The 23344-nt window shown below is 39.9% G+C and overlaps 1 protein-coding gene across 2 annotated transcripts in view; it reads left to right on the top strand.

Annotated features, from left to right (window-relative positions):
• galnt1 (UDP-N-acetyl-alpha-D-galactosamine:polypeptide N-acetylgalactosaminyltransferase 1) overlaps positions 1–23344 on the top strand; it is a 138961-nt gene that overhangs the window by 112856 nt on the left and 2761 nt on the right. For both annotated transcript variants that reach the window (XM_053487723.1, XM_053487722.1), the window contains 7 exons: positions 5854–6061; positions 10447–10617; positions 13498–13615; positions 17848–18028; positions 18886–19025; positions 19840–19938; positions 20063–20197. In XM_053487723.1, the coding sequence (XP_053343698.1) occupies positions 5854–6061; positions 10447–10617; positions 13498–13615; positions 17848–18028; positions 18886–19025; positions 19840–19938; positions 20063–20197 (1052 nt within the window). The remainder of the gene's footprint in view (positions 1–5853; positions 6062–10446; positions 10618–13497; positions 13616–17847; positions 18029–18885; positions 19026–19839; positions 19939–20062; positions 20198–23344) is intronic.

The raw sequence follows: 23344 nt of genomic DNA, 5'->3' as shown, positions 1-23344 counted from the left end.
AAAGGACGGACCAGAGAATTCAATTTTACACACAAGCCTCATTGTCGTCTATTTACTTTACCAAACGTCAGCACAGAAATAATCACTGATTTATTCATTCAGTCAGTTGTGTAAAAAAAAGTTTGTGTTATTAAATATACCTTAAGCATATACAGTGCAAAAAGTATTGAAACAGCAAACCCAATTAAATTATTTTGTTTTTGCTGCCTAGATTAAGACATGTAGATGTAAGATCAAAAGATAAGGACGTCTATATAAAGCGTATGGCTTGGAACATGGCTACTACTGGTTGCAAAACCCCCAATTTTTGGGTAAGTAAAATAACAGTAACAAATAGTGTGAAAGTTAATAAAATTCTTTTAAGCAAGAGTTTGGTTTTGAAGAAAGGCAAACCATTCTGCATCTAAGAAAAGAGGGAACACCGATCAGAGCCATTGCATAAGCATTAGGCATAGCCAGTACAACTATTTGGAATATCCTGAAAAAGAAAGAAATCACTGGTCCACCAACAACCAGATAAGGAACACGTCAGCCAGGGAAAATAGAGCAAGCAATGACAAACATTGTGAGAGCTGTGAAGCAAGTCCCAAAATCACAACTGTCAGAGCAGAATTATAGAGACCAAATGCAAACCACTTATCAGCAACAAAGATGAGCCACAAAAGTCCTGGAGCTAAGACCGACGTGGATCTGCTCCGGATCCAAAACACACCAGCTCGTTGATCAATCAGGGTGGAGGTGATGTCATGTCTTTGGCTTGCATGGCCGGTTCTGGAACAGGCACACTAATATTTTTTGCTGATGTAACTCATGATGGTAGCAGTAGAAGACTACAGAAACATTCTGTTTGAAATGCATCCAATCAAACTGGACTTCATCATGTAGCGAGGAGACGACCCAAAACACAACAAAGCACTTCATCAAAGGGGAGGAAAGTGGAATGTTTTCGACTGTCCAAGTAAATCATCAGACATTGACTCAATCGATTGAGCTTGTCACTCTCTGAAAAGCAAGGAAACACAACGCCTCTAAAACAAGCCACAACTAAATGAAGTTACGGTACAAGCCAGGAACGCCATCACAAAAAAAGAATGTAACGCCGGCATGATCCAGTTATCGTAAGCAAGGCGTGTGCAAACAGAAACTAACCGTTGTTTCATTTAATTAACGTTCAGGCTATTTGTTCCTTTACTTTTACTTACCAACAAGTTGGGTGTTTTGCAACCAGAGCAGCCATGTTCCATGCCGGATGTTTTATATACTGTAGAGGGTAGCAAAAACAAAATTATTTTATTGAGTTTGATGTTTCAATACGTTTGAAGGGACTGTATACTGTATATTTGAGGTATATTAAATAATGCAATCCTTTGCCTAGGCCACGTCTAAAATCTCATTTTTTATAAAAAAATTTTTTTTACACCTAAATGACTAGGCGATTATTTCTGCATTGCTGTTTAGTCAAATGAAGAGATGACGATGAGACGTGTGTGGATGGAGACAGAGATTGAAGTGTGTAGGATCAAAGTGAGAAATCATTTTACATTTGTAATTCCTTACTGCTTTTTTGTAATACAGTTTGTCCATACGGTATATGTCATTTCTTTTGTGGACGTACCCGGTGTCGTGTACTTTGTGCGCAGTAAAGCGAAAGTGTGTCTCAGGGGTCAGGGTAGCTCAGTGGTTAAAGCATTGGACTACGGTTCAGAAGGTCCCAGGTTCAAATTTCCCGACCACCAAGTTGTCCCGGTTTAGGCCCTTGAGCGCGAGGCCCTTAACCCTCAACTGCTCAGATGTATAATTACATTTAAAAAATCTAAGTCAATCTGGATAAGGTTGTCTGCCAAATGACTAAATGTAAATGTGTTGTCATGAAGAAGTGTGTGTGAATGAATACAGAGGTTAAAAGATCCCACAAGTGTTAGGCATCAAGAAGGAGCCAGGCGTCCATCCATGTACATATCTAATGACAAACGCCTGCACACTTCTTCCCACACTGTCGACATTCTTTGAGGTGTTAAAACATCCTCATTATAGTTCTGATCTCCTCCATCTGACTCTTACTCGTTTTGTTCCCCTGCAATGACAAAGGATTCACTTCTGATGAAGAAATGAAGACAGAGGGCATTTTAGTATCAATGTGTAGGGACACAACATACAACACATACTTTTTCATTTATTCTACCATATATTTAAATATATATATATATATATATTTACTGTATATACTGCAGTGTGTGCAGTAAGGTGTTAATGCTGAACAAGTGAACACAACGTATTTATTTTACTGCACTGTTCTTCATAATCACACTTCCTCTGCTTGACAATGAAAAGAGAGAGTCACTGAACTGAAATGTGGTCAGCTGTGGATAAAACATGAAGAGAAAAAAAAAGTGACAGCGCACGCCTCATTGTTCTAGGATTTTCCTGCTCTCTGGGCTAGTGTACCTTCATTTCTGTTTCCTCTCTCACTCGTTCATTTCACTCAAGGCCATCTGTAAGACATAGTCTGTTCTCTCGACAATAGCTGTCCTACAATCTGGTCACCACATGAAGGACACGTTATCTGTCTCTCTCTCTCTCTCTCTCTTTCTCTCTGTGTCCTTCTCTCTCTCTCTCTCTCTCTCTTTCTCTCTGTGTCCTCTCTCTCTCTCTCTCTCTCTCTCTCTCTCATTCTCTCGCTCTGGCTCGTGTTCCCTGTTATCAGAATGAGTGTTTATATGGGGAAGGCAAATATTGATCTTCGTGTAGCTTTAACCTTTCTTTTTCTCATTACTGCTTTTCAAAGAGCACAGGAAAGTCAAAGTGTGTGTGTGTGTGTGTGTGTGTGTGTGTGTGTGTGTGTGTGTGTGGTTACATGCACATGTATTAAAGGATTTGCAGACCTGCTGGTTACTTTTAGAAACCAGCCTAGAAATGCTGAGTGTGTGTGTGTGTGTGTGTGTGTGTGTGTGTGTGAGAGTGCTGATTATAGTGTGTGAGCTATGATAATGCAACATTTTCATGTGTTATCTGTTTAGTATCATAGAATAAACTGAAGTGATTATGTAAACAGAAAGTGTGTTCATCTCAATGTGACTTTCAGGTGTCTTTCAGGTCATATACAAACACACGCATATATACAAAAATATACATATATATATACACACACACACACACACACTGGGAATATAACGATGTGTTTCTTCAGCCTTAGCAACTAGGTGAACAATTTTTTTTCCCTCTCTTTCACGCCCCCTCATTCTGGTCTGTTCATCCTGCAGAGTGATAACTCTATGACTCTATGCAGTATGTTTTTTTTTTTCTCTCTCTGAGAGACTTAAAAGGCTTTTTATTTCGGGCACTTGAAGGGCAAATATTGTTTACTGTGCAACAGCTTAAAGACAGGGCTTTTTTCAAACCCCACTATTACCTACAGACAGGTCTTGAGATATTTAGCACTTTTCCTTAAGCTCCACTACACTAAGAGCTGGTTAAATTCATCGGTGCAAGCTGCGGTTGTTTAAGACGCTGCATCAAAAATATGTATCATGTTTTCTATGTACTGTAGGTTAACCAGGTTATAGACAGTGACCTGCTGGTGTTGGTGTGATGTGGCTTCCCGTGCAGCGTAGTTACGATTAGCAAACTGCAGATGCCAAATTACTAACTTTAACCATCATAGTGTGAGACACAGTTTCACTGCCCTGTATGGTGATGTACAGAGATGAGGAGGCGGCAGAACGATCCTGTAATAAATTGTCATTCTTTTTCTGTTGCGATTCACATATCACCACACTGACTCCCATAACTATTTTTACATTAATGATAGAGATGAACCGGTCGATCGGCCAGTTATCAGAATTAAATTGTTTTCGGTTCGATTGGCCGTGAGGAGCAAAGAAGCTTCCGAGTGGCGCAACTGTTACACTATTCATGTGTAACGTTACACTATTTATTAGTTTCTACAATTTTACACTTTTTCATTTTGTATGGTAGGAGAAGTTTGATTAGAAATAATTATTTTGGCAGATGACCAATATATCTGAAATCTTCATATCATAAAAAAAAAAAATCTGGATAGTTATAAAATTGTGATACTTATAGAATTGCTATTTTAATTGAATCGGCTGAAAGTCTACTGTAGGTATTGTGATAATATTGTATCGGGTGATGACTGGTGATTTCCATTACTCTTGTTATACATGGCCAATTTAGTAGAGCTTTAATAGATTATGCAGTTGAATCAATATTTAGTTGGACACACTTGCTAGAGAGCTTAAGTGCGCAAAATTTTAATTTGGTGCTGTGCAAAAGGTTTTACACTAGGTAATGATTAGGGCTGTGAATAGTAGGTAGACTGTCGATGCGATTTAACGTTTGTAAAATAATTAAATGTAAAAATACACAATAATAAAAAAACTAATAATATGTAAAATTATATAATAAAAATAAATAATTTATTTAAAAAAAAGATAATTCTGTCAATTCTATTTACTGTTTATAAAATAATGAATGGAAAAATACACAATAATAAAAAGAATGATAAATTAATATGTAAAATCATGTTTTTAAACTGATAAATGTAAAAAGGATGAGTTGACCCTGAATCAAAAAATTATCCATCGATTGCATTAAAACCAAATAAAAAAAATTTTTCCCACTCAAACACTCTAGCAAGTATGTCCAACAAAATATTGATTCAATTGCGTAATTTTGTAAAGCCCTAATAAAGTTGGCCATGTATATCAGTAGTGTTGCCAGCACACAGCGAGTAAAAATGTTTTCTCTACATGTGAGAAAGTTTGAGTGGGCGAAATTTTAATTTGGTTTTAATTGAATCGATGGATCAGTTCTTGATTCAGGGTCAGCTCATCCTTTTTACATTTATCCTTTTTTAAAATATTATTTCATATATTAATTTATCATTATTTTTATTATTGTGTATTTTTCCATGAATTATTTTACAAATGGTAAATAGAACTAACAGTCTACCAACTATTCACAGCCCTAATCATTACCTAGTAAAAAACATTTTGCACATGACCAAATTTAAATTTTACCCACTTAAACTTTCACATGTACAGACTACATTTTTACTTGTTGAAAGTTTCTTTCTCATGCTCACTTTGTGCTGGCCGGGGTTGCCATATTGCATTAACAAAATCCCCCCTGGGCAGTGCTAAAAATCTTCCCACACTGATTAAAAAAATTGGTCAAATAATAGCAGTCCTAAAACACGTACTGTAGCTCAATTATGTGCACATATCCACTCAATACGATGATAAAAAGTGGCCCAAATCTACTCTACTCGGAAAACTGTCCAATCTATCAGCAAGAGTGCGGAACTTTGATCAGTTGGCTTTATGGCTCATTTATCACACTGCTAAGTTAAAAGCCTTTTTTTTTCTCTTTCCTTTTTTCTTATTTTTTTTTCACTTTTTTTTTGCTGATTGACATGATTTAAAGGAAAGAGGCCAGTAAAAAAAAAAAAAGGGAAAAATGATCACGCCTTATGATTTGATTTATGTTTAACAGATGGTTACTGAAGATTTTATTTCAACTTTGAACAAATCCTTTCTTTAAGTCTTCTTTAAGTTTAAATCATTTTGACCATAGCTTATAAAATATATTTGCCTCCTCATACCACAACAATACACATTTTATGTAGTAAAGACTGACACATTGCACTTCTCAGATATTTATTTACAATCTACTTAACAATCTATTTCATGCAGGAACTTATTTGAACATGATAATAAATGTGTTGTTTTCATTAATGACAGGTTTAATAATGAATTGAACAATGCAGTGTGAGTGACTTAATGCAGTTCTACTGAAGTTAATACAATTGTGTATGTGTGTGTGTGTAAACAGACTTCTTGAAGAGGCATTTGGAGCAGTACGTGCGGACGTTGGAGGTGCCGGTGCGGATCGTGCGTATGGAGCAGCGCTCGGGTCTGATTCGTGCACGTCTGAAGGGGGCGTCACTCTCCACCGGTCAGGTCATCACCTTCCTGGACGCTCACTGCGAGTGCACCGTGGGCTGGCTGGAGCCGCTGCTCGCCCGCATCAAGCAAGACAAGTAAGCGCTACAACTCCCACAGCGCAACGCTGTAAATACATGTCACGTCGTCGAACTCTGTGACAGAGACAGAACGGAATGAAGATTCTCGCTCAGCCTTTAACTAAATACTGGAGTACAAACGTACAGTACGCTCAGTGTAGTTCTCGTGATCAGACCTGACATCAATTCTCACTTTAGATTAGCTTGAGAGTGTAAAGTTAAAGCTTAAAAAAATGTTTGCTTCCTTTTCTATGGAAGGTCCTTTGCATGGCCACACACAGACACACACACTTACAATCGTATCGCCCTTTTAAGGACCTTTTATAGACATAAAAATAGTACTGTAAGTGTATAAGTGTATAAGACTTTTGGTTTTTTACAAAGATGTGCTGCAGAACCTGCCATCTCACCAAGTCAAGATATCATAAATTTAGCCCCATTTGTTTAGTATTTCCCTCTTAGCTAATTATAATCATGGGTGTAGGTTAAGCTTTTTTTACCAGTACTGTGTAAACCAAACGGTGAGAAGAAAGGAAAAAACAACAGAGGTGGTGAGCAGTTCTGTAAATCTCCTAAGTCTCTTTTTGTTTTTACTTATTATGCTTTAGAAAAGCCAGAGATAACTAACTGTTCTGGCGGCGTGGTGGCGTAGCATTTAGCACTGTAGCCTCGCACCTCCATGGTCGAGGGTTCGATTTCCACCTCAGGTCTGTATGTGTGTGGAGTTGTATGTTCTCGCTGAGATTGTTGGGTTTCCTCAGGATTCTCCTGTTTTCTCCCACAGCCAAAAAATGTGCAGATAGGATTAAGTGGCATTTCCAAGTTGCCCACAGTGTGTGTGGGTGTGTATATATATGTGTATGTATGTATGTGTGTGTCTGTGTGTGTGTGTGGCCCAGGGTGTACTTGTTGGGCCCTTGAGCAAGGCCCTTAACGCTCAACTGCTTAGATGTATAATGAGATGTATAGGTCGCTCTGGATAAGGGCGTCTGACAGATGCCTAAATGTAAATGTTGTAGATGACTGAATGAACTGCTGTTTCAAGGTTGGTCTAAAATTCTAAGCCAGTGTGCTATGTAGGGTGTAAGTAAAAATCCTTTGTTCCACAAACCAATTAGTGCAAAGTAGTTACTGTAGAGAGCGATTTGAGATTCGCCCTTGTGTTAGAAGCTCGTTAGCCATAAACAAAGCGACGATGTGAGTCATGAACCTGTCAGCAGGTTGGTGGAAGCTAATGCTCGGGTTAACCAGCTGTAACGAAAGATCAAAACACAGATGGTTTAGAGGCAGTTCGGAACGACTGAAAAACAATCACTAAGGAGACACAGTGTTGTTTAGGTTTAAGACGTAACGCTATTAGAGGGGTTTCTTGCTGAAAGTGCTACCGCGACCGGCTATACAGTGTGGGTTTGGCAGGCAGCTGCTCTCCCCTCGTTCCAGTACCGCCACTGAATCTTTTAGTGGTGCACTACTTTTACCCTATGATTACTTACTCACCGGGGGGTTCCCAGATTTTTTCTTTAATTTAGTAGTTTTCAATTCCAGTTTTGAACTGCTCGCTTACGCACTGTTGGGGTGGCGTAACACACTCGGAGGACAGAGGTTATAGGAGGCCCCTAGAAATAGGTTTAATATTCTTCTAGTTGTTTCACCTTGATCGTCTAATAAGAAAACGTCGGATGAATGTGACTTTATTCTGGATATCTTCACATGCCGAGATGTCAGTTTTTCACAGAGTGTCCATACACAGACTCATTTGTGCAAAGAACACAATGATTTTTGACACAATGAGATAGTTTCAAGTATATGTAGGATATTAGGATATACTGCCGATTATAAGTGTCTATTATTATTACACACACAACAGACAGAAGGAGAGTACGCGAGTGCAGCCTCTATTCCCAGTTCGCGTCAGAGAGATCGATAGCTCTTAGTTGAGTCAGCATTTATTTTTTTATTCTTTTGTTCTAGTTAATTACATGTTGTTTCGTCTCCACCTCAGGGTGTGTGTGTGTGCGTGCGTTCGCGCGCGTGTGTGTGTGTGATAATGGTAATATAACTCAACGCCCTGTCAGGTTGTGTTTTTAGGCTCTGTATATAGTGACAGTCCATATAATCTCAATATAATTCTCTCTATTGTTTGCTCGAGGCTGTGTGTGAAGGCTTTGTTACTAAATGATTCAGATGCTGAAAAAGTACAGCTGTAAACCTTAGGGCTATATATGTGTATATATGTGTGTGTGTAAGTGATTTATGGCTCTGGGAAGTCTTGAGACTTTATGCTGAGTAATAAATAAGTAACAAATAAAACATACATTGTTGTGGGAAACTAATCAACCACTGGATGACATCCTGACACAAAATGGAGTCACCGGTACTACACCCGAATTTGTTATTAACACTGCAACACGTCCTGAAGTGTTTTCTTCATCTTATGTGACAGCTCAGACTTGTTTGCCTGTTTACATTTGTGAAACTTGTATGGGAAGCAAACCTGAAAAATATTTGATATTATGGTGGAAAACTTCAAGGAATAGCTTTGGGTGTTGTTACAAAGCACTGAGACTGGAGACTCATCCTGTTAGAGTGATGCGTCCTGAATCTGAACAGAAAAAAAAAAAAAATTTCAATGGGAATGAGAGTGATGGTGTAAACCGTTAATAAGTTCAGCCGTGTAAACACTCGATCTGATCATTCATTTTTTCTCCCTGCGCATGCTTGCCTTGTGTGGGGGTAATACATGGTAACGTGGCAGATTTCTAGGAGGAAGGTTTTGCTTCCATTCCTGATTTGTACACTCTCAGGATAAGGGAGCGGCGGCACTGATCGGCTCACATTTCATATGTAGTAAAGCATCTACCCAATCGTACTGTAGATGAGACTGAATTCTTGTACGCTGAAGGCAGGATTTATTAAAACAGATGCAAGGAAGATTACCCGTTTTGCTTAGTTTTTTTTTCTTTTTTCTTATGTTTCCTCCAGATTAAACATTTCCCAGTGGGCATAACCCCTTTGTGCATGCCATGATTAAATTCTATTTGAATGCGAAATAAACACACATCATATCGAATCAGCGTCCATGTAAACAGATCTCTAACCAGAATCAGAAAAAGTTTTATTTGCCAAATACGCTTGCATGTAAAAGGAATTTGATTTCGTGACAATTCAATTCAATTCAATTTTATTTGTATAGCGAAATCATTGTCGCGAAACAGCTTTACACAATCAAAAGAATTATTTAAGTTTGTATGAAATGTGTATGAATCAAAATGGTCAGATTGTTCCTGATGAGCAAGTCGAGGGCGACAGTGGTAAGGAAAAACTCCCTGAGATGGCAATAGGAAGAAACCTTGAGAGGAACCAGACTCAACAGGAAACCCATTCTCATCTGGGTGAAACAGAGAGCAGGAATTGATTTGCATTCATACAGTGTGTTAGATGGCAGGCAGTTCAGTATAGCAGTTGATTTTAATTGATGTTAATATGGAGTCCAGGTAGTTATTGGAGGCTCAGGTAGGAAATTCCAGTCCTAAACTATCGAGCGACCGAGCCAAGTCAAGTCTTCAGAGAAACAGCTGTCAACATCAGTCGAGGCCAGAACCGTCTTCATGGTAGAGTGAAACCGTCCCCAGACACCAGACGCATCCCAAACAGACACACAGGGCATCCATGTGACGAGATCTCCAACCAGAAGCGGGGCACCAGGACGGGTCAGATAGGTCCAGAAGGCAAAGGGAGTCTGGATCAATGGCAGCTCAGGAACGACATGTTTAGCTCGACAGAAAGAGAGGTGGAGAGAGATAGTGACAGAGCTTCCAGAACAAAACAATGACGAGACAAAACAAACAAAAAAATGTGGATGTGGAATTCTATCAAATAAGTTAAATAAATATCTGTGGATTGTTCAAATTGGATTGAAGAAATATTGGGGTGGCATGGTGGCGTTAGCGTTCTGGCCTCGCACCTCCAGGATCAGGAGTTCAATTTTAGCCTCGGGTCTATGTGCATGAAGTTTGCTTGTTCTTACCGTGCTTGCCGGGTTTCCTTCAGGTAATACGGTTTCCTCCCACAGCCCGAAGACATGCAGGTTAAGTTAATTTCCGTTTCCAAATTGCCCACAATGTGTAATTGTGTGTGTGTGCGTGTGGTCGCTACAATGGACTGGCACCCTGTACAGGGAGAGTGACCCTGTATAGGATAAGTGGTGTAAAAAAAAGAAAGAAATATTGTCTATGTAAACGTAGCTAATGATAATGTATTAGAATAAGCGCACTACGATAAACATGCTATTTTCTCGCAGGTTATAGAAAACATATCAATCTTCTAACCAATCAGAGTTGAGACATTAACATGGCTTCAGGCTGTACAAGTTTTTGACTCTTTTGTGTGTGTCTTTGTCCCAGACGAACGGTGGTGTGTCCCATCATTGACGTGATCAGCGACGACACGTTCGAGTACATGGCAGGCTCGGATATGACGTACGGAGGGTTTAACTGGAAGCTGAACTTCCGCTGGTACCCAGTTCCTCAAAGGGAGATGGATCGCAGAAAAGGAGACCGAACTCTACCTGTCAGGTAACACACACACACACACACACCGTGGGATAAAACATGGCTAATTCACAGATAATATTTTCATTAACTATGTCTGGAAAATCTATAATCTATAAATATAAATAAATTTTGCCAAGTGCATTATTACAAATCCAGTACAGTGTGAGAGCGCAAAAGAATACGAATGTAAAATGAATATATGTTTTGTTCATAAGGTGTCTGCGAAGATGGGAAAAAATTCAGTAATTAATGACGAGACGCTAATACCTGATGAATATCTAATATAAAAACCCATCTGGGCCTTATTATTAATCATCATTTTAAAGCTTTTTCTGATCATTACATTTATCAATAACCTTGATGAATCTTTATATTCTTAAAACCTAATGAACTAGAAACGGTCTTCTGCAATATACTCTATAATACCTGCTATTTGTATTAATTTATGCACAGAGTTTCCATTCCATGGGTGATTATCAGGATGAGTAAATTCCACTGCAGTGCAAAATTGATCGATTGGCCCAATGGTTCTCAAATAGACTTTTAAACCCAGGTCCCAGTTTCACGATTTTTACTTTGAATTTGCATGTTGTGATCAGCCATGTGTAGTTGTACTGTATAAGTCAGAATCACGGAAAGTCATGATTTTGAGACAATTTATGGTTGGAAAAATTAAACAAAATAAACTTTTAAGTGCAGCAGGGGTAAGTTTCAGTCTCACTTTCCTGGGAAGGTCCTCATGTGAGCCAGTTTCATCATTGTGCTTGATGGCTTTAACAAATGCACTTCTTGCAAGAACTATTCCAGACCAGCTGACCCTTGTGTCTTAAAATAACACCTGACTTTTGTTGTTGTTGTTGTTACATAATTACTTAATGCCGTGTGTTGTTTTATAGTTTTGAAATCCACATTATTGTTGTAGAATACAAAAAAAAACAAAGACAATTGCAAGTAATCCCAAACTTTCCAAGTGTGCATCAAATGAAATAACCACTAAAGTTGTTCACTAAAAGAAATACGTGCGCGATTATACGGGTTATATAACGTGGTATGGTAAAGTAGTGCGCTTCAGCATTCTTGAGTCAGCTTTCGGTTTGTAGGAATCTGGAAAGCTAGTTACACAGATGTGTGATTTTATGGTCTGATTACAGCTTTTCCTGTTCACGCACTCTCAGTAATGTAGATCTAAAGGCGCAGCGTTTCGAGCTCTCCGAGTTATCCTTCTGCATTAAGGACTCATTAATGTGCTAATCCACATGATCCTGCCTTTTGTAAGTCGTTTGAATAGACATTACGGTACATTTAATTTCAACAGTCTCGTTCTTATTTCTTCTAGAAGGATCTGAATTTGTCGTTCCAAGTTGTCAGCATTTACAGTACTATATATAGACGCCCTGCAGACTCTCAGAAATAAAGTTACAAGATTGGTACTTTTCCTCGTCGCTGGAGGTGCTATCATGGAGATGTGTCTTTAGTGTGCAGGTTTTACCCAGGAAGGTTTACTGTACGTAATAAGTCCTTAATTAGCTATTATAGAGAAAAGCTTTAAAGGTACGCTCTAGGCAGAACCTTTTAAAAGCTTTTATGGTATGACAGGGGAGCGGCATCTTTATTTCTCTGGATATCTAAACTGGATATCTAAACTGAAGGATAGCGAGTCTGTCAATCATAAGAGCTGCTTCTGCTAAGAAGTTCATACACATGGGTATTACATTAATATACTGTAAGATTGTCCTGTGCTTAATCCTGGACTTTGATTAACAGCCTGGTCAAACTGCATTTCATTTTAGCCAGTACACAATTGCAAAAAGTCACTGACACGAGGGTGAGTCAACAATTATGCGCACTCTGGTCATTTTAAAACTTCTGTTGGCTGCATCAGCACTTTTCCTTTAAGGCTACCGTGCAGGTGTAAACGTGTTACATCGGAAAATTTTTAACTGCGTTACGAGTAAAAGCAGCATGCAGTGATAAGTTGTTTTTTTTTGTGACCTGAGGAAGGTCGCACAAGTGTTGGCCATCAAGAAAGATCTGGATCCATGGCTGATGACAACGTTCCATCCTCCCTATAGTCCTCATCTTGGTCCAGTGGACTTCGATCTGTTCGGGCCCCCGAAAGCAGCCCTATGAGGACGAAGATTTACTTCTGACGATGACCATTAAAATGATTATTCATGGCTTTCAGCTCATGCTAAAACATTTTATTGATGAGAGAATACGAAAAACAAAGTATTTTGGAAAGCAAAGAGATTATGTCAAAAGAAATTATGTATTCATTTTTTCTAAAAGTTAATTAAAATAAACTCTACAGCCAGTGTGCGTAAAATTTTCGACTCACCCTTGTATATCAGTGCATCTGTTTGCATTTTACAGAAGTCTTTAGAGAATAAAATCAGACGTGCTTCTCTAGAACTTTAAATCACGCTTGTTTTATTTTAAAATCTTTTTAATTGCTGTTGTTTTTGGTGAGTGGTCTTTGCTACTACTTACAGGAGCAAGTCTTCATGAACAACAAAGCAGCCTAACTTTTATAATCGACGCCGTGAGATATAAAAACATGAGCATGGAACGATGAGAACAACAACACACACAGGTCCTCACCAGTGGAAAACAAGCGGTATGAAAGCAGGACGGGGGGCAAACAGGAAAAAGCCGAGCGCCCGAGTAAAGAAAGGCAGAGGGAGTAATACTTACTGAGAGCACAGCATTTTGAAAATTGTTGTTGGATAACAGATGGGAAGTTAAAAGTGCAGAAAATAAGATCACGTTCTCCTGAATTATGTGTTTGTTCCTCTGAGAGAAAAACAGGCTGGGAGAAACATAACGAAGTGCTGCTTCAAAAATAAAAGATGATCCGGGTTTGATTTAAATTACAAGTGTGTGTGTGTGTGTGTTTTGCAGGACTCCTACCATGGCAGGTGGATTGTTCTCTATAGACAGAGACTACTTTGCGGAGATCGGCACGTACGACGCAGGCATGGACATCTGGGGAGGAGAGAACCTGGAGATTTCCTTCAGGGTCAGTTTCAGCGCTCAAAATATTAATAGACCAGACGGATTATTTTCAGTTTCGAACATTTCTATGCAGACACAGCATATGAGTCATTATTTACTATTTACCTTATTGGAGGAAGTAGTGCATATGACTGTGAAAGGATTGATTCTAAAGCTTTGATTACTGGAACTACAGTATAATTTTACTACTGTATATACTGTAAGACAGTATTACATAATAGGATCTTACTTTCTGTTTTACTTAGTTTCTAAAGCAGTAGCTAGCTAGCAATGTTCAAAACAATCCCTGATTTAGGAATGTTCTATAAAAATGCATACTAATTAACATGCGACATGAATCTCGTACCCCAGAACCAATATGTAAATGAGATTTTCACATGTGCGATGGCGAGTTCATACCTCAAAGAGACTTCGTAACTGAAAGATGCTCGGAAGCGTCAGAAACTGTTGACGGAGTGAAGATGCGAGTGCATGTTCTTTTTTATAAGGTATACAGGAACGGAAATCTTTCCAACTATTTAGGCAAGGTGTCGTTTTTCATTATCATCAGTGAAGTGTGTCAGTAAAATATATCATGTTTAGTCTTGACAGTGAAAACAGTGAAGGGTCCTTTTTTCAGCTGGAAAGTTTTACAGTTCAAATCAAGTCAAGTAGGGTTTTATTGTTATTTTAACCATATACAATGAAACAAAACAACGTTCCTCCAGGACCAAGGTGCTACATGCAACATAAATTAACAGAAAAACGAGCTAGCTAACTTGGAAACCTAGTTAGCTGGCTAGCTGAGACGAGACAAATTTGCGTTCAACAGAGAACTATCTACTTTTTTATACAAAAAGGACAACATAAAGTGCACGGGCAGATGTGCAAACAAGAGCGACAAAGTGACAATGCGACAACATGACATTACAGTACTCTGTGGGAATGAGGTGATGAGTTGAGGTAGTGGGAGGAGAAACAGTAGACAGTAAACGTTCCTTGTAGATAGAAGCAAAAATAGATAGATAAAAAAATAGTTTGTGCAAAAGAGCATTTACAGGTTGGTGTATACAATAGTTTTGATAGTGTAGATCAGTTCAAACTAATTGTTGGGTGTACTTGTGGCTAGCCTTTCTAATAAAGTGGTTAGTGAGGTAGGCATCATAATGTCTTAGTGGTTAGCCTTTTTGTCTCGCACCTCCAGGGCTAAGGGGTTTGAAGCTCGCCTCGTGTGATAGTTGCATGTTCTCCCCGTGCTTGGTGGGCTTTTTCCGGGTGTTCCAGATTCATTCCAGGTTGAAAGACAGGCTGTGTAGGCTGATTAGCATGTCCAGATTGGCTGAAGTGTACGACTGGATGTGGCCTGCCATGTACTCTAAGGTATTGTTCAGGCTGCCAGCTCAAATCAGATTTTTGGCATTTCAGCAAATTGAAATCAGTTTGGAATCAGATTGCTTTCATGTAGTCAGTCTGTTTTTTAAACCCCATACAAAGCTGGTTTGCAATCAGATTTAAATCAGATTCCTAAAGATGTGTCTCAGTCTGGGTGGACTTATTTAAAAGGGATACGGTCCATTATGCCATTGACGCGGATGTTCAAGTCATGATCACGTGGTACAGGACATGGATCGTTGGTGGAGAAACGAGCAGGAAGACGATGAAATAAGTTTAGATGGAAATGGTGATCGAGTTGTTCTGTACCACAGCATTGTGACCTAAAGGGTAAGATGTGATGTCTCCGTTCTTAACTGTCTTGCTCCTATCTGTCTGTTGTTATAATCACCAGCATTTGATGTCCCACAGCATAGGTGCTGCAGTGTACCCACGCCTCTGGCATTGTTGCTACAGCAACCGGGGCATATACTGTAGGTCGACAGTGTGTCTGATTCGGGCTGCCAGTCTGAACAGAGCCCAATCTAATCTGATCGCTTTCAAGTAACCACGTTGTCAGTCAGTCCTGAAGATCAAATATATGAAAAACAGTCTGAACAAGACTGGGATCGGCTGCAGGCCCTTCACAATCCTACACATACAGTAGGTGTTATAGGGAATGGATGAACATATAGTTAATGAGGTAATGTCTTTGGTAGGGGAAAAAAAACAAACAAAAAAAAACATAGTTTCCCTACAGTATTTTCATTGCAGTTTGAGAAAACATGTGATTCCGCTGTGAATGTATTCTGACTTTCAAAAAGCCTTTTCCTTAAATCGACATAATTTGCCGGTTTTATCCTTTGCCAACTCTACTTTAAGAAAATATAAATGCAAAAGTTTTGAACGCCACAAAAAAAAAATCAGCTTTTTTTCTAAATAAATAAGCAAATTCTTCTCGTCTGTATTTTCCTGCTAACTTAGGTTCTCTTGCATCGAATGTTTAACTCCAGAACTAATAAATGATCAGCATTTATTTCAAACAAGTTAAAATGCTGCTTGCCGAAGTATTTAACCCCCCCAGTGTCCAGATGAAAAGATATTGTTTTAACGAGAATGCAGCTGATTCATAATTGGCCTTGACCTGTGAAATATTAAACAGAGTAAATATTATTTACTGAGCAAAAAAACAACTCGGTCGAACTACCTAAGAGACACTGCGAGTCTGAAGAAACGAACGAACGTAAGATCTGAGGGGCTAAGAAGCATTCTAAGGATTTAAAGTGGTAGAACGGCCATTATTTAATAGATTGTTGATGAAGTACTCCAGTTTCCCACAACAGTCCACCTCTTGTAGGCTGATTGGCAGTTCCACGTTATGCGTACCGTGTGGCGTCTGCGCGCTGCTATGTGTATAGCAGAGTTCCAGTATACTCCTATACCTTACACTGCGTAAGTGATATGGAAGTGGATGGATGGATGGAGAAATGGGGGGCAAACTTCCATGGACATCCCATGAAGAATTGTTGGATAAGTTTACATCAAATCACAAAGGACTACATAAACAGAAAGGTTTAGTTTTTCTGATAAATCCTGCCTCCTGCGTTATGATTAGAAGTCTTTAAACTACGACTCAAGACGTTTCTGTTTCTTAATCACTTGGACTAATTCTCCCCACCCCACTCAAAAAAACTATTATAATAATCCCCTTCCCAAATGTGTTTGATTGAAGGCACTTGGTTAGTAACCCAGTGTAAGTATCTATCCAATGATGGAAACTTTAAAGGACTTGGATAAGAGCATCTGCCAAATGCCTAAATGTAAATATAGTTACAAGAATCCCACCTCATCTATGATTGGTTAGATGCTTTTCTAGGTATAAAATGTGAGCCAATCAGGGCTCCGTGCTCAGCCTGAGTCCCAGTTAATGGAAGTTAGGAATGATGGCAGGGAGTTGTTCTCAGAGAAGCGACATTTCCCTTCTGGAAACTCTTCCTGTCGCTGGATGTTTCCCCCATGTGGGGCGAACGTGCACAGAAATACTACATTAATTCTTTTAAGAGAGAAACGATTGGATCAGGAGTTAACTTGCATGTTCAGTGCCAGCATAAAAATAGTAAGCAAGCAGAGATCTCACTTTCTGCTCGGCCAAAAGTTTGTACAAGTGTGCCCGTCACACCCGTATATGGGTCTTCCTCTGAACTGATGCCACAATTGTATTGAATTACAAGAGACGCAAACCTGTTTAAGTGACCTCCATGTATGTGCCAAAGAGATGGAGTGGAAGAACCCGAGTGTCCTGCAAAGAGCCCTGACCTCAACCCCACTGATCACTGATCCACCCCAGAGCTCCTCACCAAACATCAGTGTCTGATCGCAGACAATTGGAGGCAAATCTGGGATTATATTTTATTATATATATGTTTTTTAAAGATGATTGTTACGTTGCGTGCATTAAGGGTTGACATGAGGGAAGAGGAGGCTGTAAGTGTAAGTAGATGAAATGAGACAGATAAAGTTTGATTTCTAAACTAAGATTGGATTGATTTGGGTTGTGATTCTTGGCGATCATTCAGGCAGAAGTAAAATTGCTTCTGCTTTTTTTTTTTCGTTTCTTTTTTTTTTATCGTTCCCTTGGCAAAGCTGATTGCTTTATTCAGGTCACATTAAAGCTGCTGATCCGACTCTTCACTTTTCTTTTACACTGATGAAAGCTTCTCTCGCTCTGTTTTTGTGAGGTTTTTCTAGTTATTAGCAGTTACCCTCACAGAATGTGATAGATGGTGTAAGTGAATCAGGCGGGTTGTGAAAGTTTTCATTTTAGCATCCAGTCAGTAAAGCTCTCAAACTGCTCCTAACTAAAATCTGTGTGTGTGTTTGTTTCAGATCTGGCAGTGTGGTGGGACGCTGGAGATCGTGACTTGTTCTCACGTGGGACACGTCTTCCGGAAGGCCACGCCGTACACGTTCCCCGGGGGCACGGGCCAGATCATCAACAAGAACAACCGGCGCCTGGCCGAGGTGTGGATGGACGAGTTTAAGAATTTCTTCTACATCATTTCACCTGGTGAGTTTCACACCGTCTTTCTCTCTCTCTCTCTCTCTCTCTCTGCCTGTTAACGCTTCTTTTCTTCCTCCCTTTCTCTTTCACTCTCTCCCCTCCTTTCTAGCTATCTGTCTCTGTTTACTCTCTTCTGACTTTTTCTTCCTTCCTCTCTCCCTGCTCTCTTTGTCCTCCTGTCCAACTATCTATCTTTCTGCCCGTCCATTTGTCCATCTCCTTTCTCTCTTCTCCCTTTTGTCCTCAGTTTTTCTCTCCCTATCCATCTTTCTGTGTCTGTTTGTGTTTTGTCTGTCTGCGCTATTATTCTTCATCCTCCTCTCTGTCTCTATTTCTTGCTCCGCTATCTATCTATCCGTCTGTCTCTTTCTCCTTCTCTCTCTCTCTCTCTTTCTCAGGGGTATTAGGGTATTTGTATTGTCAGTGCTCAGAGATAGAGCATAATGGATATTAATGCCACTGTCAATATTTCTCATTGCAGCCCGCACTACTCTGTGTGTGTGTGTGTGTGTGTATGTGCGTGTGTGTATGTGCGTGTGTGTATGTGCGTGTGTGTGTGTGTGTGTGTGTGTGTATGTGCGTGTGTGTTCCATATATTTGGAAGAGAGCTTACTTGGCGCTGCTTAGAGGCGATTCGTATTTTCAAATTTGTTCAAATCTTTAAAAATAATGTCCTTAGTACATTTTTTAATGAATGTTCTCTGCTTTCTTTTCATTTCTCCCACTTCTGTGTGTGTGTGTGTGTGTGTGTGTGTGTGTGTGTGTGTGTGTGTGTGGGTGTGTGTGTGTGGGTGTGTGTGTGTGTGTGTGTGTGTGTGTGTGTGTGTGTGTGTGTGTGTGTGTGTGTGTGTGTGTGTGTGTAGGAGTGACGAAGGTGGACTACGGGGACGTGTCATCCAGGACCGCCTTGAGACAGAAGCTGCAGTGTAAGCCGTTCTCATGGTACCTGGAGAACATCTATCCTGATTCTCAAATCCCTCGTCACTACTACTCCCTGGGAGAGGTAACGCACACACACACGCGCGCACACACACAGACACACCTTTTAAATACAGTATAAGGCGTGTATCATAATGCATTTATAACCAGGTCCTGGGTGTGTGTAAGTGTGTGTGTATGTGAGGAAGAAATAAGGAGTGAACGGTAGAGCGGAATGTAGACGGCGGTGTGTCTCCTTTATTATTAGATAATTAGTATTCCACCAGTACACCACCCCCCCCCCCCTTCTTTCTGTCTCCTGGGCTCTATCAGTCTGTCTCTATTCTCTCTCTCGCTCTTCTGCCTGTCTCAGCTGTTTGTTTTTATCTCTCCCTTTATCCCTTTTATTTCTCTCTTTCTTTCTTCTTTCTAAAGATAAGAAACGCCTTTTCTCCCTCTTCACCAGACACTCGTTTGTCCTCTGTCTGTCCATCACTTGTATGGTCGTCGTCGGTCCTCGATGTCCGAGCTCGGCGATGTCTCTGAGCTCAAAGTCGTTTCCTTACACGACAGGAAGTTTAGCGTGCAGCTTTTAGGGTGTGATGTCACCACGAGCAGTGGGCGTGGCCGGGAAAGAGAGAGAGAAGGTCATAAGTAGGAGCGGGAGCAGTATGTTCGTTTCATAGAACGCATCATAAAATAGTGCTGTGCAAGCGTTATTGTGTTTGTTTACACCTCCATGTTTAAACGTATTTTAGTAGTTATTTACATTATTTACGTCTCTAGCATTTATTTACGTCTCTAGCAGAAATGTATTTCGACGGCATGTGCCAGTTCTTGCATGCAGTGTTTAATTTCCCTTCAGTCAGAGCGTAATCATGTCTCTCTGAATCTCACAGATCCGGAATGTGGAGACTAACCAGTGTCTGGACAACATGGCGCGCAAAGAGAACGAAAAAGTCGGCATCTTTAATTGTCATGGCATGGGAGGCAACCAGGTCAGGACATCCACCCCCCCGCCCCCCCATGTCTCTATGTCTGTCTCTCTTCCTCTTGATCATTTCATAATAACCCTGTCGAGCAAAGAAAATGATTATGCATGTATGGTGTGCGTGTGTGCAGGTTTTCTCCTACACAGCCAATAAGGAGATCCGAACTGACGACCTGTGTCTAGACGTCTCCAAACTAAACGGGCCCGTAATGATGCTCAAGTGCCATCATCTGAAAGGCAACCAGCTGTGGGAGTACGATCCTCTGGTGAGTGTGTGGAGTCAGCTACAGAAATATCGCCCTTCATGAATGAGTAATACGTTGCATTGGGCGATACCGCACAGCACAGATCTACAGGAGGTTTACAGGAGCCTCGGGGGCGTCCGCCAAATGCCACCGATGTACAGTGAATAAAATCCCCCGGATCACTAGCTATCACTAGCTCCGATGTCACGCAGGGCCGAAAACTTCTGACCACAATACGCACTTCAGTTTGTAGTTTCAGTGACCCCTAGCAAAGTTCAGCCTCTGTGGTTTGTGTGATGCCCTGAGGAACGAAACCTCTTGCTCTCAGCTCATCTGAACAGCTACTAAAATAAGGGTTTTCTTACCAGCTCACAGTGTGAGAGGGATTTATTATTATTTTTATTATGAATATAGTTGTATCATTTTTAGAACAGCTTTATAACATTTTTGTCTGCTGAGGTATTTCGTATTCTGTCCATGTACGGGCCAGCTGTTTGTATGTATGTGTGTGTGTGTATGCGCGTGTGCGCACTACAGAATAATAAAAAAAAACATTTCCCTAAAGTCAACAATGATGTAAAACTAATTAGGTTTAAATTTAGATAAATTCAGGAATAAAGGAAAGGTTCACACAAAACTGGCTGGACAGAATTTAATTTAAAACTCTGCCGGTACTTTAGTATTTGCCTAAAGTTAAACCTGCGCAATAAATGAAATCAAAATGTTAAGTAGAAGTGAATTTGTGAGCAATTTTGTCACAGATTACCTCACAGCAGCCAGCACTTATATGGACGAATATAGCATCCTTCGAGGTGGGCGTGGCTATACGTGTCACTCAACAGAGACGTTCAACGTGATCGTTTACCGTAAATACACAGATTATACACAGAAACCACCCTAATTCCCCTTTAAGGCACCGCACTCTTCACAAAACAGAAATGAAAGTGCAACACACCATGGCTTACTCCTAAAAGCAAGTACACTATAAAAACTGAAGCTTCAAAATGAATGGACAGATCAATGTGTTTATTATTCCTGCGGGAAGTTTAAAACCAGTTTATCCCATATGTACCGAAACTGTGGCGCTAATAAAAAGCAGTTGTGAAGCGCTACTATGAGATGAAACACGGGTCAACACGTTCACAGTAGGTCGAAATGATGTCATGAACAGTCATGTATCAGATGTATTAATTTACATTTAGTAGATTATTTAGATAATCTTCCTAAAGTACTGTACAACTTGGCGTAAACAAAATGTAAGATACTCAACCTTACAAAATGATATTTTTTTGCATTAATAAGTTTATAAGCGCTCTGCCGTACAGAAAGACAGATAGACATGCCTTTGGTCTTTAACCTAAAATACTAATTTACTGATTACATTAAAGCTGATCAGCTTATTTTTACCTTTAACCTTTTAACTATTTCTAAAAACTCTTACGCTAACAAATAAATAAATAAAAGGTAGACAAGTTACATAACATACTCTTTCCATGGTACCAATGATTTTGACACTAGAAAGCAGTATTTACAATAAGCGGTATTTAATAATTTTCTTAGGAAAATTATTTGCTGATGTAGCATAAATCATCGGACCATGAGGAAAAATGAACTGTGATGCCAAAAAACCTGTCTGCAGTACCATAGCAATACCCTAACAATCACTAGCTATCAGCCAGCGTACAAGTGGACAACCATAGCAAGACCTTAGCAACCTCTGGCAACCACCTCCAATACCATAAAACCCATAGAGCTTAGTAACAACCTACAGTATTAACACCCTAGCAATCACCGATAATGTCCAGATTTACCATAACAAGCACCAGGACCACTAAGCATTAGTTTCTTTCACCTTCCAACCCAAAGAACCATCTGGACTGCAAAAGCAGGCGTGTAACAATCCCTAACAGCCACCTCGTGGTACCTGTAGTACCATATAACCAGTTAACTTGGTAACCAATAGCAACATCCTCCTTATTACATGGGATACTACAATACTAACTGCCTAGCAAAGCCCTAACAACCTCTTATCATCACCAGGGATGCTTTTTTTTTTTCAAGAAATTATCTGTTCACACACACATGGTCAAATAACACATAGCTGTTTAGTAAGTTAAACAGCAGCTGCACATGCACACACAGAGAGAGAGAGAGAGAGAGAGATTAAAGCAGGTCATCGCGAACAACACTGCATTCTGCTAAAGTCATCACTGGTTTGTGAAAACGTCACTCCAATCCCTGCCTCTCTTCCTTCTCCTCCTCTTCCTCCTGCTCCTCCTCTTCATCACACTGGCCTCATGCCCGAGGGCGGGGGGGTGAAGGACTGAAACTGAAGCCTGCAGCAGATTTTCACTGTCGATAAAAGTTCTGTTTTAGGCGCGGAGAGATGGGGAGAGAGCGAGAGAGACAGAGAGTGACAAAGATCAGGGGATCACTTGTCAAAGCAACTACCTCTGCTGTATGTTTTAGCATAAATTACCATCACTTACTGTGTGTGTGTGGGGGGGAGGGGGGGGGGAGTCAGTGCTGTGCAGGTATTGTGTTTTATATACAGTATATATATATGTGTGTGTATTCATTAAAACATACTGAAAAATCTTTGAACTTGAAGATCAAACTAAATATCTGATGTTCTGGTGTTTAGTCTGTAAGGAAGTTCTGAGATTTGGGTCTGATTTATTTTATTTTATGTTTTAAGTGTTTATAGTTCATATTGAGGCTGCATGTTTGTCGGTAATCAATATTAACATTAACTACGTATTAAAAATATGTGGCACTTAGACTGCCGAACATTCCTTTTAAGATGAATTGAGTGTCCTTTAGGGATGTTTTTTGTGTGTGGGTGTATGTGCCAGGAGTAGTGAGAAGGAAAAGGGTTCTCAAATTGTGTTTTTAATGTGTTTTTATATCCAGCACTAAGGTCATGCTCCTGATCAGGATTCTGTAAAGCACACAATGCTTAGAAAAAAAAAAAAGCATTGGAGATAAAAAGGAATTTTTAAAGCTTAAAAATAATCGTGCAAAACAGGAAGTCTGTAGCGGCAACCTTCAAAACGGTGTTAGTGACAATAGAATACACCAGCTTATCCCGATGTCACAGGATTCACCTGCTCCATGGTGCTTTGGGAATAAATAATCCAACACACAAACACACACACACATCCATTT

The sequence above is a fragment of the Clarias gariepinus genome, chromosome 26 (assembly GCF_024256425.1).
Source record: "Clarias gariepinus isolate MV-2021 ecotype Netherlands chromosome 26, CGAR_prim_01v2, whole genome shotgun sequence".
In the NCBI taxonomy this organism is placed as follows: Eukaryota; Metazoa; Chordata; class Actinopteri; order Siluriformes; family Clariidae; genus Clarias; species Clarias gariepinus.
The sequence above is the reverse complement of the archived record's forward strand: the minus strand, read 5'-3'. Positions and strand labels throughout refer to the sequence as shown.